Here is an 18997-nt window from a genome sequence, read left to right on the forward strand (position 1 = left end):
TGTAGATGAGGCACAGGGTGGTTGGACACCTAGGTGCTGCAGATTCAGTAGGTATAATGTCTAGGGTGAAGGAACTTTGTAGTCCAAAATTAAAATAGCAATGAGGTTCACCAGTTAAGTGACTTAACCAACCATACCTTCTCCCCAGTGCACGGTTTATGACGTCACACATGATGTCAGAAATGAGTTAACAAATTATATCTATACATCATTGAATCTGTTGAAGTTGCACTACTTAGGAGAATTTAAAAAATCTAAGCAATTTGAACTGCACACTGTCACACCATGTGTATTATTTTTTAAAGATAACACAGCATAATAACATAAAACATTGAAGTAGTATTACAAATGTACTTAAAAAGGAGACGAACATGCTTTTTACAGAAACACACAATTACGAAGAAAAGAGTGGACCTTTAAGCTCTTTATAATAATCTACATTAATACTCAACCTTTTGAACACTGTACTCACATGTATGAAATTTGAATGCATTCTTCACTCTTGTGATGATGCTGCAGTTCAGAATCTCTCGAGTGCAATTAAACCTGGTAAAATAAATACATATAAATTAGAAAACAATAATCCTGGTTTGCACACAAACAATATTTTAATGTTGCTTGCATTATAACTCATTTAATAGCACTACATTACAATTCTGATAGGTATCTTAATGTTGAAGAATTCACAGCAGATGATAAACCACAGTCTAACAGAGCAATGTTTTCTGTGGTTCTCCCATTTATTTTGGCCTGTAAAATTGGTATATGGTTGGCTCAGCCTTAAGGATATATCCACATGTGCCTTTCCCTAGTACAAATGTTGCTATTAAACATTCATTAGATATTTTTGTAAGTTATCTAAAATGTTCGCGCAAACACCATAGGTTGCTTAAATGACAAATTCCTAATATGGACATGTGGAGTATCTTTTCCATCATTCCTTTGAAGTAAGCCCTGCCAGTTATAGAAAAAACATGTAGGTATCAAACGTAGGCCTGTGTTAGATGTTAAAGCTGCACTGATGTGTACATTTAAAATGCCAAGTATAACACTGTGTAGGTCAACTGTAACTGCACCTTGCAAAAGTTAGAACATAGATACTTGATGCTCAGTCCTAAAATGTAAGTTCTGCACACAGTTATACTAAAAAAGGTAATTTGAGTTTACGTGCTCACTTACTATTCCAACCGCACAGTCCTTAAACTATGGAGTTAGCTAGATCCTACTTTTCTGTACCTCTAGCTAATGCAAAAGTAGCTCTCACAGCATATAACTAATTTAGGAAGATACAAAATAAATCATAAATCAACATGGATTTTTATCATATATCCTAGAAAGATGGCTTTTATAAGCAACCACATGTTTCATCTTCTGTGTCAGTGGGCGTAGCCCCTTTCTTGCATTTGTGTCTACACTGACTCACAGTTAGTGAGTGACATTTACACATCTGCTCCTCAGATGAGAGAAGAGAAACCTTTGTGAGGCATTTTGCTGTCCTTTTAATCATTACATTGTATTCTTTTGAACTTAACTAGTCTGTGAATTTGCTATTGTGTACAACATGCAATTTTCTCTGCTGAAAACATTGAAGCTCATGCCAGGCTTAAGGCTACATTTGGGTTTACAAGTTTACTCACTGTAGCTCAGCACAAGATGAACACTGGTTTACCTATCAGGAACTAGATCGCTTTGAGCTCAGCTACAGCAAAAATCTAGACTTTGGTCTCTTTAGCTCATCGTTTAACAATCTGATTACCTACAAATGTCAATTTTAGCAGCAATATGCTAAAGATCAAAATATTATTAGATATTCTGCTCATGGTTTCAATTTCATAACATAACTTACTTGACTCCCTTGCAGAGTGTGCATTCACCCCAGTGGTACCTTGGCACAATTGAGAGATAACAGATTTTAAAAGTGGATTGGACCTGGTGAGATTTGGTCCTGTAAGCATGAGGCCAAACACAGATGTGAACATATATACTACTTTCCTCTTCAACTTAACAGTTTGACCTAAGCCAGGCAATCTAAAATGTCCTCTTACCCTTTGTCACAACTCCATCTTGTGCCCTATGACCTGTGGGTTTTTCTCGCTGGGCTCATGTCATTCTTCCCTTGTGTCACCTTCTTGTCTCGAGCACTTCATGCCCTTCCCCTCCCAGGTAGCTTGAATCATTGAACCTCCTGTTCTGTTGTTTAGCAAGTTTAGTATGTTTTTCCACCTGCAGATTTATCACGTCTTTTTATGCTATCCACTGAACTATACCATCATGCGCTTGGGGTTCTATTATACTTGTTAATTGTTTCCAACTGCTGTTTGCACCTGCCACCTGCAAGGTCTCATATCCGCTGTATGTAACACATAATTTTCCCCAGGTTCATTGGAATATTCTATGCTTCCACATGGGACACATGCCTTTTGGAACAATCTCCTGCATAAATACCCCCTCTGAACCTGCTCTGGTGTGTGGCCTCGTTCCAGTCCTGCACAAGCATCATCCCTGCACTCACCTTCTGGAGTCACTCAGAACATCCAGCGCTTTAGTCTTCCAAGCCTTCCTGATGAACCTGTGATCTTGGCTTCTGCGATGCTTCTAGTGTCTTTATGAATGATTCATGATTCCGCCTCCTCTTGAGCTTCTTGCACCACTATCCCCTGTCTTCTTCATTTTCCAGTTAAAGTGCTAGACAAGACTAAGTACTTTACCCTAAGATTAATGTGCAGTTTAGTAGATAATTCCAAGTCTCAGTTTCATCAGTGAGCATGTTTTTTGGATATTGGAGTATTGGCTCCCTAAGGCCTAGTGCTCCGGACTCTTAATTGCAGTGCTCCGAACTTTATTGTACCGGAACTGAAAGTTTGCTACTGTGTGTTAGAAATGGGGTTTTTGGTTGGCAGTCAGGTTACCCCCTGTCCAAGCAAAAGCCCTCACTCTAGTCAGGGTAAGTCACACACAATCCAAGATTATCCTGTGCCCACCCTCTGGTAGCTTGGCACGAGCAGTCAGGCTTAACTTAGAAGGCAATGTGTAAAGTATTTGTGCAATAAATCATACAATACCACCATATAGCACCACAAAAATACACCACACAGTGTTTAGAAAAATATATAATATTTATCAGGATAATTGTAGGTCAAAAAGAATAAAGTTGCAATGGGAAATTGTAGAGATATCACTGAAAAGTGATATAAAGTGTCTTAAGTCTTTAGAATATAAACAAAGTCTCTTTCAAGCACAAGTACCTGGTTTAGCGTGGAAAAATCTCCTCAGAGGGCCACAAAGGAAGAGGTGCGTGGAAAAAGGGTGTGTGCGTCGATTTCTCCCCAGCACACACGGACTCGCGTCGTTATTTTCCACGCGGGGAAGTCGTGCGTCGTTTTCCGGCGCGCGGACAGTCTCTTTCTGTGGATCGCGGGGATTACCAGATGTCCCGGGTCTGTGCGTGGATTTTCCTGCTTGTTCTCCGGCTGCGCGTCGGTCTGCGGGGCGGCGCGTCGAAATTACGATCTCACGGCAGGCGTTGCGTCGATTTCTCTTCTAGACGTCGGTCTGCGGGGCTGCGCGTTGAAATTACGATCTCACGGCAGGCGTCGCGTCGATTTCTCCTCTAGAGGTCGGGCGGCGTTATCCTTGCGAAGCCGTACGTCGGATTTTCGATCGTCCCCAGAGCGTTGCGTCGGTCAGCTTCGGTGTGCGGCGTTTTTCTCGCCGCGGAACAAGCTGTGCGTCGAAATTTTCGGCGCACGGAGCGTCCAAGTGAAAAAGAGAAGTCTTTTTGGTCCTGAGACTTCAGGGAACAGGAGGCAAGCTCTATCCAAGCCCTTGGAGAGCACTTTCCCAGCCAGACAAGAGTTCAGCAAGGCAGCAGGGCAACAGCAAGACAGCAGTCCTTTGTAGAAAGCAGGCAGGTGAGTCCTTTGAGCAGCCAGGCAGTTTTTCTTGGCAGGATGTAGTTTCTGGTTCAGGTTTCTTCTCCAGCAAGTGTCTGATGAGGTAGGGCAGAGGCCCTGTTTTATACCCAAATGTGCCTTTGAAGTGGGGGAGACTTCAAAGAGTGGCTAAGAAGTGCACCAGGTCCCCTTTCAGTTCAATCCTGTCTGCCAGGGTCCCAGTAGGGGGTGTGGCAGTCCTTTGTGTGAGAGCAGGCCCTCCACCCTCCCAGCCCAGGAAGACCCATTCAAAATGCAGATGTATGCAAGTGAGGCTGAGTACCCTGTGTTTGGGGTGTGTCTGAGTGAATGCACAAGGAGCTGTCAACCAAGCCCAGCCAGACGTGGATTGTAAGGCACAGAAGGATTTAAGTGCAAAGAAATGCTCACTTTCTAAAAGTGGCATTTCTAGAATAGTAATATTAAATCTGACTTCACCAGTCAGCAGGATTTTGTATTACCATTCTGGCCATACTAAATATGACCTTCCTGCTCCTTTCAGATCAGCAGCTGCCACTTCAACAGTGTATGAGGGCAGCCCCAATGTTAGCCTATGAAGGGAGCAGGCCTCACAGTAGTGTACCAACAAATTTAGGAGTTTTACACTACCAGGACATATAACTACACAGGTACATGTCCTGCCTTTTACCCACACAGCACCCTGCTCTAGGGGTTACCTAGGGCACACATTAAGGGTGACTTATATGTAGAAAAAGGGGAGTTCTAGGCTTGGCAAGTACTTTTAAATGCCAAGTCGAGGTGGCAGTGAAACTGCACCCACAGGTCTTGCAATGGCAAGCCTGAGACAAGGTTAAGGGGGTTACTTGAGTGGGTGGCACAACCAGTGCTGCAGATCCACTAGTAGCATTTAATCTACAGGCCCTAGGCACCTGTAGTGCACATTACTAGGGTCTTATAAGTAGATTAAATAGTTCAATCAGGTATGATCCAAAGTTACCATGTTTAAAGGGAGAGAGCATATGCACTTTAGCACTGGTTAGCAGTGGTAAAGTGCGCAGAGTCTAAAAACCAGCAAAAACAGTATCCAAAAAGTGGAGGGAGGCAGGCAAAAAGTTAGGGGTGACTACCCTAAGGCTGTCAGGTCTAACACTGTGTTTCTTGTAAAGTTCTATCTAGTATTTTTGAAGAAACTTCTTGAGCTTGAAGTTGTATTTGTGTTTGACTATGAACCAGGTATGTTACGGAGTGCCAGAAGACCCAAGCTTATTCTTGAAATGGTTCCTGCCCTCTCTCATGCAATATTTTGATGAAGTATGTAAGTATACATTATCCTGTAAACATTTGCTAAAATATTCTGTGTTGAGAACTGGCGGGTAACGGTGCTTCTTGTTGTTTCTAGTGCTCCGCTCCTGCAAAAGGATAACAAGGTCCAGGGAGTTCCAACCCTACTAGGCAATGTGCAAGACAGCATAGCAGTTCCACCCAGTGAATCAAGTTTATCTTTTCTTGTTTTATCCAGTTCCCCACATCTCCCTGGAGGCAGTGGGTGAATGATTTTACCTTTGTTAAATCCCTGCCTCTGGAGGGATTTGAGGTACAGCATTGTCTCCATGGTTGGAACCAGGTGAGTGTGTGACACCCTTCTAGTCATAAATACATTGGTGACTTGAGCCGAAGCTCCCATATTACTATGCAAGGCAGATGAAGTATTATGGCCACCAAAATCTTAAAGCAACAAATCAAGAAAAGAAAATGTGCACTTGGTCAATAGATGAAATACACAGCTATATTAAATAATAAGTGATGACCAAACATATGCAACTGTGTTTTAGTTGAACTCCTGCTGCTTCACTGAAGCTGCAGATGACCACACTCTCAAATCATTGTCTAAGCCTTAGTCAATGATTCGTTCTATATTTGATGATTTGCTTTCACATGTGCAACATTTCCTCCTATTTAGCACCTTTCAAAAATTAATTGCCAAATAAGCATCAGGTTGTTTGTGTTGCAGCAGAAAACTCAATGGCTGCGCCAGAGGGATGTACCTGCATGCTAAACTGATTGAACAATACAACTAGATGTATGCATGTGATTCCCAGATCCCTCCTCACAATACAGAAAGCTTGGACCACATCAATTTTTGGATTAAGGAAAACGACAGAAGTAACATATTTTGGTGTCAGCTGATGTGCCCGATAAGCAACCCAGACTCAAAAAGTGAAAAACATAAGGACTAACATCTCAAGCGTTTTCTGGAAAATAAAACCAAAAGTAACAAGCATTTGGATAGCTTCTTTGTCAGATGCATGCCATATTGTTATCAGGTATGCTATTCAACTAGTATATTATGGAATGTCAAAGGAAGCCAAAAGGCCGGAAAAATTGGGTTCAGTTAACATGGAGTGAGATGTCAACCCTACTATATGCTTTGGAGATGAAACTGGACCTGGGCAGTCTCCTGCCTCTGGTGATGGTCAGGCACCATCATGAAACGGATGGATAGCTATTTTTAAATGACTGTACACTTGAAACAATGGAAGCGATGAAGAAAGCATCTACTGTGGGGGAGCAAATACTTTTAAAGTGAGCTGGAGGGCTTAATGAAAGGGGAAGGGCTAGGTAGAGAGACCGGGGGAGATCAAATTGTTCCTTGCACACTTCTACAAACAGTTATTGTCATTTTCTCACAGTGTTTTGTTTGATGAGTTTAATGTCCAGCAATGAAAGATGCAACTCATCAAACAAAACACTGAGAACGAAATATTGTTGGGTGGGAAAATAGAAGAATAATGACTAAGGTCCTCAAATCAAGGCAGTCACCTGAAATAGACAACATGGCTATCCAATCCTGAGCAAGGGGTGCCCAAAGCCCACTCTATGTAAACTTGAAGCAATAGGTCTGAACAACAGGCAGATATAGAAGTTTGTAGCCAAAATATAAAAAAAAGGGAATCAATGTTCGTGCACCAAAGGATTCTCGCTCATGTACAAATAACTGCACTGTGTAACTGAACTGATCACTAGCCACAGCTCTTCAAAACTGATGCTGCACATATTTGTGGCCCTTCTGAAAGAAATGTGGCCACAGGCTTAAAATAGTATAAACCAGATGGTCAGGATCTGCTTAGCAAGAAGAAATGAGAATATTCCAACCCCTGGCTCGTTGTGGAGTTCAGGCTGCAGCTGTCTTTTTTATGCACCATGTACAAGGCCTCCAAGTGTCCAAGGTTACTGTAACCCTCTCTCCCATCATTTAGCCCTACATATGAAGCAGAGGCCCCGAAATCCTCCAACTGAAGTACACAGAGATGTCATTGGCGGGGGTGCAATTAATTAAGTCAGTGAAGTTCAGACGTTTTTTTGCTAGAAGCGTTAGTTTTTACCTTATTTCCACACCTAAACCTTTTAAGCGCGTTGTACTGAATTTCTGAGTTTTTTTAAATCATATTCAGCCAATGCCCCAACTGTGCACAGTCTTTGCCCATGGGTAGGGAGGGGTTGACTGAGATCAGCTTGTTGGTGCCAAAGGACCATGCAAGCATTACTTATTGAAGATTGAGCAGTGCTTAATTTGTAAAAGAATAAGTGCAGGGGCCCAAACTTTAGCTCAGAAGAACGTGGCCTGAGCCATGGAACACTGGGTGCCAAATACAAAGGTGATTCCACCTCAAGCCTCTTGAATCCACCACTTAACACTCCCTGCATCTCTCTCACGCGTGCAGGTTCCTTTTCATCCCTACTCTCTCTTCCTTTGCCATTGTTTTTCCATTTTTCTCTTCCTCATTCTTCCCCCCTTTTGTATTTTTTTCTCTCGGAGGCTCTGGTTCAAAGGTTTTTGCGGAAAAAGAAATGTCGGTCCTCAAAAATCAGTGCTGCTGGTTGTGGGCACAGCATACAAACAGGGCTTTCCAGGGCAACAGAAAAAAATAGTTCACAGGACATGCGTGCTTTAATGGTTCTCACTCCACTCTACAAGGAATGTTTGCAAATAATAATATTTACTAGTTTTTTTAATGGGTTTTATATTGCAGGATAAAAAATATAAGATCATATTTTCGCTACACATTTCATTTTTGTATCTATATACGATTCTCAAAATTAAATGAATATATAGAACCACTCTGTCTGCAAAGCTACTAAAGGAAGCCTCCGTTGGGCAGCTACTTCTTTTAAATAGAAGATGTAATGCATTATAATTTAGTCATTTTTTTCGGATCGAACACTAAAAGAAGGACCAAAGCATTCCGATTTAAAACCCTTTCCCTCTTGGAAAATGGTACAATCGCTTTGTGTCTGTTAGGATGAGCCCCTTTAGGGATCTACGCATTGTTTTTTATTTTTTGCTATTTCCAAGGGCGGCTCCTCCATTAGCGTGGAGAAGCGTCACCCCACCCCCAGCAGCGCAGGGGGGCCTCGGAGTGACGAGCAGTGAGGGGGAGTGAACAGCACTCCGCCTCCGAGCACATGTGTGTTTGGCCGGCCGTCTCGGGCCGGCCAAACACACATGCGCAGTGAGCTCTCTCCAGCCCAGCACACAGTCGCCAGGCTGGAGAGAGCCTGCACAGACTCCCAGTCTGCCTGGGAGCACCCTGGCTGGGCACTTCCAGCCAATCCTAATGCTGCTCTAAGCAGCGTCAGGATTGGCGCAGGGCAGGATAGTAGCCTGTGTCTGCCGCCACCAGAGGAGCGGTGCGGCCGAGGTAAATGTTTCTTTAAAAAATATTTTATTTTTAATTTAATCCCCCCTTCCATCCCCCCGCGCTCAGCCCTGCCCCTTTTGCATGCTGTGAGCCGCGAATGCCCTGCACTGAAGGACACTACTTTGTCTGAAGTTAGCCGATGGCTGCACTGGGCTGATGTATCACCCTAGACTGTATGCTGCAGGGGGTGGAAGAACAATGTGAATGACACAACAACACACCAATTGATGAAGGGGGCTGGTGAAAGCGCCTAGAAGTACATATATCACATACAATTTTAGTAAAATCAAAAGTTCTTGTCTAATGCCAGACCTAAAAACCTAGCCATGCTACAAGGGATAAAGTACCCCCTGCTGTATATTATAGCATGTCACTGAGAATTTCAGTTACTTTCCAGGGACCTGAGATTGAAGGCATGCACAAAATAAAAATAAATATCTTCTTTCTGCTGATGATAGATCAGAACAACGAAAAGCAAGTTTTCATTTACAGCTGTAACTGTGCTGGGCGACCTGCCTTTCACCGTGCCTGTTGACTCTGGCAAGAAGCATTTGGATGTCACAACTCTAATGTAATAGCTTATTACAGCTGGCCAGCTATGTCATTTCATTACTACATGAATTAGAGATGTACAGTACAGACAACTCTTGCATAATAAGGAATTTGGAGTTAGGCTTTTATTCAGGGATTCCAGGCTCCCTTCCGCAGCTCCTGAATGCCACGCAGTCATCCCATGAGATCCCTAGTCATATTATTAACAATTTTTTGTGATTTGTATAACAGTTTCTATGAAGGGTGAGCCATCACATATTTCCTATACCAAAAAGCTGTCACCATACAAATGGGGCTAGGCCTAGCAGACTCTGAACTGGGTGACTGGACTTCCTAAGCAGCCCCAGTGAATGCTTGGCTGTTCTTGGATCGCGAGGACTCCAGCATCAGGCTTGAGCTGGTTCAGCTTAATTGATGCGGACTGCTTGAACCTTTACATGGATCAGCGAGGCATGGAGAGTTGCCTACAGCCAGCTGATCCACACTGCTGTGCTCACACAAGGTTCTGAGATAGATGGATCCAATGGGCGGGAGTCCACGTGTGGGACCCCCCTCTCACATAGGCCTACCTGGGACAAGTGACAGGATTACTGGACATGCAAACGTGGGACCTGATTGGCATATCTAAATTGGGGCACATACAAGACGGGAATCAAATTAAAACATTGGAACGACTCACTACTAAATGTTATCAGTTCTACTGATATCTACAGCTGCGTGATGCACCCCACGGCCATAGAGAGAGACTCATTTGGCACCTCCAATGCGGTCCTCTTGAGGCTAAGGTCACCATGGGCAGGAAGGTGGTCGCTATGATTTATGAAACCCTAGTATGCTCACTCCAGACGTACTTACACAAGTGCATGCTGGGTGAGAGCAGGACATGCGGCCTCTGAAGAAGCCAACAGGACAGAGGCGAAAATGGCTGCCTGCAGGCTTGCAGCATCAATGCGATTTAGGCAGGTACGTAGAGCTAGAATATTTTTTTATTATGTGCACCACAGACTATGGGAGATGAAATGGAGTGCAAGTCCCATCAAGAGAGACTTGCACATCTTTTCATACAATTTGGTCAAGTTAAGATCTAACTTTACTGGCCCAGCATACAAGACGCATTAGACAGAGTGATTGACCTATTCTCCTTGATCCTAAAATGGCACCACTGGGTTCAGTGGACGAATGACAGTGGTGAGGGGGCGCAAGAGGCGCACTGCCATAGTCTCCATGGGTATGACCAGGAGCGTGGTTTGGTCTGTAAAAAAGGGGGGGTGAGCTTCAGGTTTCCAAACAATCACACAGGTGTACAATGTCAAAATACACTATACAACAAGGAGGGCACATGAGAGGGACTACAGAGGCAGTGGAATGGGAGACAAAGGTAGCTAGCAGGGGTACTGAGTGAAAGATAACTGTATATTTTGTAATAATAATAATAATAATAATTGTCTAAGGCTGTCAAAGCAGAGACAGAAAGAGTGTGTGTATGCTTTCGTATGTGTTTATGTAAAAGTTTCTTGTGAAATCTGACCACACCTGACTGAAAACATCTGTACCCAACTATTCTCAAGAAAAAGAATTTATTAGGAGGGGCCCTAACACCCCAAACACCTCACTCAAGCTACTCCCCCTGGTATGACTTTGGCAAAGAGGGAGATTGTGAGGACCTGGAGATTCAACCCTGCACCCCCCTCAATGAATGGACCAGAGGCACAGACTATTGCGCCACGGCAGAAGAATTCACCTACGAAATCTGTGGTTACTCCAGGAACCACATGACGAGATAGGGCCAATGGCTGGGATGTTATCCCAGATATTTACTCTACACCCGTGATACTCAAAGTACGGTCCGGGGGCCGCATGCGGCCCTCCAAACCTTTGCTTGCAGCCCCCTGGTCAATAGCAGCACTGGGCTGATTTTAGCCATTAAAAAAATGTTGACTAAACAGGTGTTTATTTGCAGGTTAATCACAGTTTTAAAAAAATATAACTATGTGGTCCTGCACAACTTAACTTCAGGAACACTCATTTTTTTAAAGACATCAAAATATGATAATTCTCTTCAGAATTCAAAAAGTGTATTTTATTAACATGCAGAACAGTTTTACGTTTGTAAATCAGATGATATCAGTACATTGAAAATTGAGAAGTTTTGATCTTTTAAAAGGTGATGTTTTTTTAAACATGAATCTAGAAACATTCATTCTTCCTCCACCCTGGCAACAATGCCAATAGTGAATTAATAGGCAAGTTGGTTGTTATGTGGTCTGTTAAGTGGCCTGGTTTCCTGTTGTACATGAACAACAATATTGTTTATGAACTCAAACACAGGAGAACGTTTTGTACACCACTCATCCTGAAGACCTATATTTGTAGTCCTTTTATATGTGAGAATGGAGGGAAAGTGGAATAGAAATTGCATAGGATCACACAGTTTGGTAAAATGGGGAAGCCGGGATTAATGCCTGGTTTTCTGGTTTAACTTTGCGCAATTCACCCGCTATAAGTTTATGCTTCACTCCCCTAGACCCACCTTACCTCCAATGCAACCACAAGAACCGAAATGTTGGCCTCCCGGGAAAATCTTTGTGAGTACCAAAGCTCTAAACTTTAATCGGACGTACAACAGATACTGCTGTGGTAAATTTCGTTCATCACATTGTCCGCTGGCTCGTAAAGGACTACAGGGTGAATGAATGCATCACCAAAGTGTGCAATCCCATGCTTTCTCTCTTGCTCTACTTTTGTGAAAATTAAATTAAAATAACTGCAAAATATTTTCTCTTACGCATGATGCATATGTCCTTAAAACGTAACATTCTAGGGTCCCTCATACAAGTGTGGGGCGCCCAACAGATGTACGATGCACTGTGGCTGAGCAGCAAAACCACCACTGAAATGTGGTGGAGGCCTTGCTATGCAAAATGGCAGCTTTACGCACCTCCAGCACTGATGAACTCTCTCTGCTCAAGTAGGGTGGCCAGATTTTGAGGAGCAAAAAAACTGGGACAGGTTAGACATAAAAGAAGGATTAAATACTTTACTCTCACTTTTATATCTGGCATGTCCCGTTTTTTGCGTAGCTTTGTAAATCTGTGCGTGTGTGTACACACACACACACATATACACACACACACACATTTAGAAGACTACACATATAAAATTAGCTAAGGCTTGACCTCCCACCCTGCACCCCCAACCTGCCCCCACCCACTCTCTCTGCTGCGAGCAGTCAGGGAACTGTGTTGCCTGACAGTAACAGATAAATTAGTTTAATCGCATACTTTGTAGGCGTCTGTTAAAGGAGAGCATACCTTTATGCGTCCCTAGATGATCTGACCTTTGTCCCAAAAACCGGGGCATATGTTTAAAATTAAGAGAAGCGTCGGGACAGTCCTCTAAAAACCGCGCGTGTCCGGGGAAATCCGGGACATTTGGTCACCCTATGCTCACAGGCATCACTAGGTTAAAATGCTTCTTCGGATCTTCCGTCCACTGACAACCCACTCCCCCGTGCTTTCAGCCCAGCATCCTTTCCTCTTGTCTTGCCCTTTCAGGCGCCCCTCGGGATGTTGCGCTGCAGCCCTGGATCCTAGTTGCTACTCCCTAGGTTACCAGGTGTGATGTCTCTCTTTGGTTGAGGCCCCAGCCCCTTGACAGGGAGCTTTCCCATCTGGCCACGGGTGCGAGCAGTTGTGCCCTTGGGTTCTTATGATAACACGGTCGCAGTGTGGATTATTCCTGTGATATCGGTGGCTGATAGCGTTTGTATTTGGGGGATGCTTACACCTTTTGGGTAGTATATCCCATAGTTGATGATGTAGAAGTGTATGGCCCTGCCTCTTTTGCTGGTGTTGATTATCTCAATTCTTCCACAGGATTTCATATACCATAACGTGAATATTACAAAGCACATGTTCCCCCCAAGGGTATCTTGGCGCTGACATAAGATGCTTATCCAACTCAATGGTACTCATTTATAGACCTTGGAAGGATGAAATACTGAGTGGCTTTGATGGAATTCGAATCTGGGTCCGCAAGTTTAAATACATATTCCTGGAGTGGATTCATTAGTCCACTGAGCCACCATTCCAGGTTCCATTGTGCAATGGCAGCTCTTCTTTTTCAGTAATGTGTACTACGCACATTTCCAATCCTTTGCGCTGTTGTGTATTTTTGCAATTTTGTCTCTATTCAAGTCTCCCTCCTTATCCTTGTTTGACAAAATGCCCATCAGACATCAGGCTTAGCACATTTCGTGTTCCCTGCTTTCGCCCCTGTACTCATCAGATATTTACTTTACTCAGAAAGGCTCTTTTTGTGATTTGATATAAACCAGTTCAGCTGTTTTAAAAATATTTGCATTTAAAGAGGAGACCGGTGGGCTTAAAAGGGTTAAAAAAAAAAGTTTATCTTGACAGTTGGCCCAGCAGGAGTCCCATATGATACCATAAATTTAAAAAAGAAATAGAGTGATCTGATTGGCCGATGGAGCTTTTATCCTTGTCGATCATCTCAGTCCCCTGGGAATGGTGAGAGCCCCACAGGACCCAAGCATGGCTGCCATTACAGGACACGGGGATTTAGTGCTTGAGTCCTAAAGTGTGTCCTGAAGTTGAAAATAGAAAACCATGGCACTTTTAGGGGTAGAGGGTTCCAGCGGGAACTCCCAGGAGCCAAAAAATATATATGTTTTCATGCTGCATGTTCCGTGGTATTCCAACTCGACCCAGTCAGCCCTCCTGTGAGGTTCTTCAGTACTCCAGTGGGGACCGCTATACCAGCAGCACCCCCATGATACCACAGGACCTCGCAATCTCAGTGCTTAATTTGTGCCAGCACTTATTTCACAGGGCCAGGGCTATACAAGTTTTCTTCCATGTGTGGTGGGCCTAGTTTGCCCTGGTCCAGGCATGATGATGCTGCATCATCACGTTAGTGATGTCATCATGGTTATCTGTCACGGAGACCATCATGTTTAGTTAATTTTAGTTAATTTTGCTGATACCGATTGGATAATTGTGTCTGAGACCCGCTGCCATGGCTGAGCTGGGAAGTGGCAAGCTGGGGAGAAGTTTTCTGCAGAAGCACAGCACATGAAGAGCAAATTAAGTGTTTGCGCTTCGCTGCCTAGAAATAAAACTGTCTGGCCATATTTTGCCCTCATGGCAGAGCTTAATTTGAGCCAGTGGTTTCCGGTGCAGGGCACCGGCACTTATCTTTGAGGGCTGACACTCAGTTTTCTGCATCAGGCATTTACTGCGAGCAAAAGACATATGGGAAAGGTGGAGGAAGAGAAAAAGAAAAAAGCGTTACAAAGGGAAAAAGCAGAAAGATGCAAGAGTGAGCTGAAGGGGCAGGGAGTGGCTGTAAATGGATTAAAGATGCCCGAGATGGCTCACGCATTTAAATGAAGCAGCCGCTTGTTTCAATAGAGAGCTTTGGGCACCAGCACATTTTTATTTACAAATTAAGCACCGCCCCATGGTTTTGTTTGTGACCCACTACCAACTCCAGCCAATCATTCACCCCTCAGGAGCAGGTAGACAGAGAGCGTTATTGGCGCTTTGCACTTGTTGCTTGCTTGAGAACTTCCATATTTGGCAAAGTGATTTCACAGGCACCTTAGTCAGACAGTTGTGACAAGGGTGATTCTGTACAGTTTGAAATGTTGTGTGTATGTGCGTGTGCATGCGCACATTCACTGATTTAAGAAAAAATTATTGTGTAGCGATGCAGATGGGAGCCTGGGCCCTTTCCTATGAAGTCGCTTTTTCACATTAGATTAATTTATGGAGGATTAATTCAATCTAATTCATGTTATGAAAAATTACACACTCGCCTGTTGAAATGATGCATCTCTTATATATAATAGCCAGTCGCGGCTCGCAAAAGGGGAGGGGTGGGGCGGCGCACGGATGGGGATTAAATAAAAAATAAAATATTTTTTTTTTAGAAACACTTACCTCTGCCGCACCACTCCATCAGCTCTTCTGCTGGCGGTAGGCACAGGCTCCCAGCCTACCCTGCGCCAATCCGGACGCTATTCAGAACAGCGTTAGGAGTGGCTGGGAGCGCCCAGTCAGGGTGTTCCCAGGCAGACTGAGAGACTGTGCAGGCTCTCTCCAGCCTGGCAACTGTGTTGCTGGGCTGGAGTGAGGCCACTGCGCATGTGTGTTTGGCCGGCCCGAGATGGCCGGCCAAACACACATGCGCTCTGAGGGAGAGTGCTGTGCACTCCCCCTCACTGTTCTTCACTCCGAGGCCCTGCCCCTTTTCCCAAAAAACGATAATAAACTCGGTTTATTATCGTTTTTAGGGAAAAGGTTTGCTGCCGTGCTGCTGGCGGGGGAGACGCTCGCCCGCCCTAATGGAGGAGCCACCCCTGGTGCAGGGACTACCATAGCAATGTGTGCTTTTGAAGACCAAAAATATTTTTGCTTTCAGCCAATAATTTTCTTCATTTTGCCACAGGCCCAGCAGCTTCTCCAACAATTAAGTAATCCAAAAACCATGATTAAATAGGACAAGCATTAGGAAACCTGAAAGGTTGGCAGCCAACCCAGAGCTATTGGAGTTGCCAACGCTTGTTTCTCTGACTGATGTCATGTACTAATTAGGTAGAGTTAGGGCTCAGAGCTGCAGCCTCGGATTAGCTCATTACTGTCCGATCTGCAGCTGAGGCACAACCTGCTTCCCTGTGCAGTGTTACTGCTTTGCCAGGCAACCGACTTATCCAGGGCCCAGAAATTACAAACATGATGCAAGAACTCGGTTTAATTTCCAATTATGCATGACTTATTCAATATGGATATTTATACAGGAGGCTGCTGGATTGGTTTGATTAGTGCTATCTGGAAAGCTGTAACGGAGATTAGGTCGGCCTCCGGTTATTAAAATTCAGTAGGCAGCACAGGATGTGTGACCGCAGACACCTGGGTCCACATTTAGGCTCACTTCAGAGGTTGGAGTATTAGTGCGTAAAACAGTCTATGGTGAGTTACTGATCCTGCAGCTGTGTGGTGCACTAATATTATCACAGCACTTCTTGCACGGAAAATACAGTGAAACTAGGGACACATCGTGCACGTTCTTGTGAGTACACGCATGGCATGCACATTTACATGACAAGTAAACCATATGACTTTAAGATAGGAGTGCAGGCAGGCGCTGTACTTCATAACACACAAATTGTGGATCAGTGTATGTCTTTTCATGTTCGAAATTTAAAGTGTGATATATTTATTAAACAGGAAATGTTTCAGTATAAGACTTGCTGAGCATAAGAACATACAGTGCACGTGGTTAGAGTGAGAATGGAAGAACTACACAAACTGGAATTGGTTGATAAATGTTTGTTGTACAAAGAAGCTGCTTTGCGTGACAGAGGCAACACCTACACAACAAGACACAAGGTAACTTTAATGTTGTACAAAATGTATATATTTAGTGCTCAAGAGATAATTTTTTTGATTTACTGAACACATGAAGTGTTCCTTTGGGGCAGACTCAAACCTCAATGTAGTGGGGGAGTAAAATGATGGGGCCCTCCCTTCACATTGTGATGAGGGGCCCCTGAGACTCCCACAGCTCACAGATATTCATAGGCCTTAGGCAGAAAAGGCCTCCCTGAAAGATGGTGACCCCCTGTCCCGGAGGGGCAGCAGGGAATTATGTTACACTCCCATGGCAGCGAGTTCCCATGGAGGGGGCCCAGGAGGTGCAGAGATCGGAATCTATAAACAAGCATTTGCAATAGAGTAGTTCTCGCATTTGTGATAGTTAGAGCTATTGGCGTTGTAAATGACAATGGGGGTCATTCTGACCCTGGCGGTCGGCGGTGAAGCGGCGGTAAGACCGCCAACAGGCTGGCGGTCTTTTTTCATGTATTCTGACCATGGCGGTTACCGCCATGGTCAGCCGCCGCTTCACCATTCCGACCGCCACAGCGGTAACGACCGCCGGGCTGGAGACCTGGGTCTCCAGCCCGGCGGTCGTCACATACCGCCGGCGGTATTCCAACCCACCTGACCCCGGCTTACCGCCATGGATTTCATGCGGTTGGGGACCACCATTCAATCCATGGCGGTAAGCACTATCAGTGCCAGGGAATCCCTTCCCTGGCACTGATAGGGGTCTCCCCCACCCCCAACCCCCACCACGACTGCCTCCCCTACCCCCCCCACCACCCCTGCCACTCTCAAAAGGTTGCAGGACCCCCGTCCCCCACCCCGATCCCCAACATATACACACACATACAGGCACGCATTCATGCACATACACACACCCCCGCATTCATGCACGCATTCATCATGCACATACACACACCCCCCGCATTCATGCACGCATTCATCATGCACATACACACACCCCCCGCATTCATGCACGCATTCACACGCCCCCTCAATATACACACACGCACACCCCCATGCACGCACACAACTCACAACACCCCCCTTCCCTAGCGCACGATCACCTTACCTGTTCCTGGTGATCCTCCGGGAGGGAACAGGCAGCTCCGCCGACACCGCGACGCCAACAGAACACCGCCACAGCGAATCACAGGTCGTGATTCGCTGGGCGGTGTTCTGTTGGCGTGGCGGTGGAGGTGGAGCTACCTCCACTTCCCCGCCTGCCGCCAGTATGGCTGTTGGCGGCTCTTCGTCCGGAAACGGGCGGAGCGCTGCCACCAGTCAGAATGGCCCATGCGGAAGACCGCCAGCACTGGCGTTCTTCCGTACGGCGGTCCCTCGGCGGTCTATTGAAAAGACCGCCGAGGTTGGAATGACCCCCAATGTCTTTTACCTGTGTTTTTGTTTGCAGTGTGATGGATGTATGAACAGAGAAGCAGCTGCAGCTCTGCCTAGGGGACTAAGAATAAGGAATTACCACTGGGGCTGCCAAAACAGCTAGCAACACCGTCTAGAGGACTAAGAATGTGGAATTACCACTGGGAACAGAGGAGCAGCTAGCAGCACTGTCTAGAGTATTTAGAATGTGGAATTACCACTGGGATTAGAGATGCAGCTGCTGCATTGTCTACAGGACTTAGAATGAGGAATGCACACGGGGACAAGAGATGCAGCAGCAGCAGTGGGCGTAGAGGACTTAGAATGAGCAATTCCCACTGGGACCAGAGAAGCAGGGGCAGCACTGTCTAGAGGACTTAGAATGAGGAATTACCACCAGCACCAGAGAAGCATCTGCAGCATTGTCTACAGGACTAAGAACAAGGAATTAACACTGGGGCCAGAGAGGCAGCTAGCAGCACTGTCTACGGGACTTAGGATAAGGAATTACCACTGGGACCAGAGAAGCAGCTAGCAGCACTGTCTAAATGACTTAGAATGAGGAATTACCTACAGGACCTGAGGAGCTGCTTTCAGCATTGCCCTGAGGACTTAGAATAAGGAATTACCGACGGGACGAGAGAAGCAGCAAGCAGCACTCTCTGTAGTATTAAGAACAGGGATTTACCTCAGGGGCTAGAGAAGCAGCTACAGCACTGTCAAGACGACTTGGAAAGAGGAAATACCATTGGGACAAGAGAAGCAGCAATGCGTATAGGAATAAGAATGAGGATTTACCGCTGGGACCACAGAAGCAGCTTCAGCACTGCTTAGAGGACTTTAGAATGAGGAAGACTGAAAGTGGATGAGTGGGTGTCTGTCAGAGAGTGCAAAACACACACAGAGCCAGTTATTTCTAAAACAGCAGTGGAGAGAAAAGTGTCTCGGAAAAAATCAATTAAGTAAACCCAAGCAGAGGCACAGGAACAAATGAAACCTGAAAACATCACTGCCTTTCTAAACAGGTATTTTCACTGGTGTGGTGTGAACACATTGCTATGGACAA

General features: G+C 45.0%; 1 protein-coding gene across 2 annotated transcripts in view; it reads right to left on the reverse strand.

The window, feature by feature from the left end:
• Positions 1–18997, reverse strand: part of TMPRSS2 (transmembrane serine protease 2) — a 277324-nt gene that overhangs the window by 141730 nt on the left and 116597 nt on the right. For both annotated transcript variants that reach the window (XM_069202592.1, XM_069202591.1), the window contains one exon: positions 473–546. In XM_069202592.1, coding sequence (XP_069058693.1) covers positions 473–493 — 21 coding nt within the window. In that variant the 5' untranslated portion in view covers positions 494–546. The remainder of the gene's footprint in view (positions 1–472; positions 547–18997) is intronic.

This window comes from Pleurodeles waltl, chromosome 8, assembly GCF_031143425.1.
Source record: "Pleurodeles waltl isolate 20211129_DDA chromosome 8, aPleWal1.hap1.20221129, whole genome shotgun sequence".
Taxonomy (NCBI): Eukaryota; Metazoa; Chordata; class Amphibia; order Caudata; family Salamandridae; genus Pleurodeles; species Pleurodeles waltl.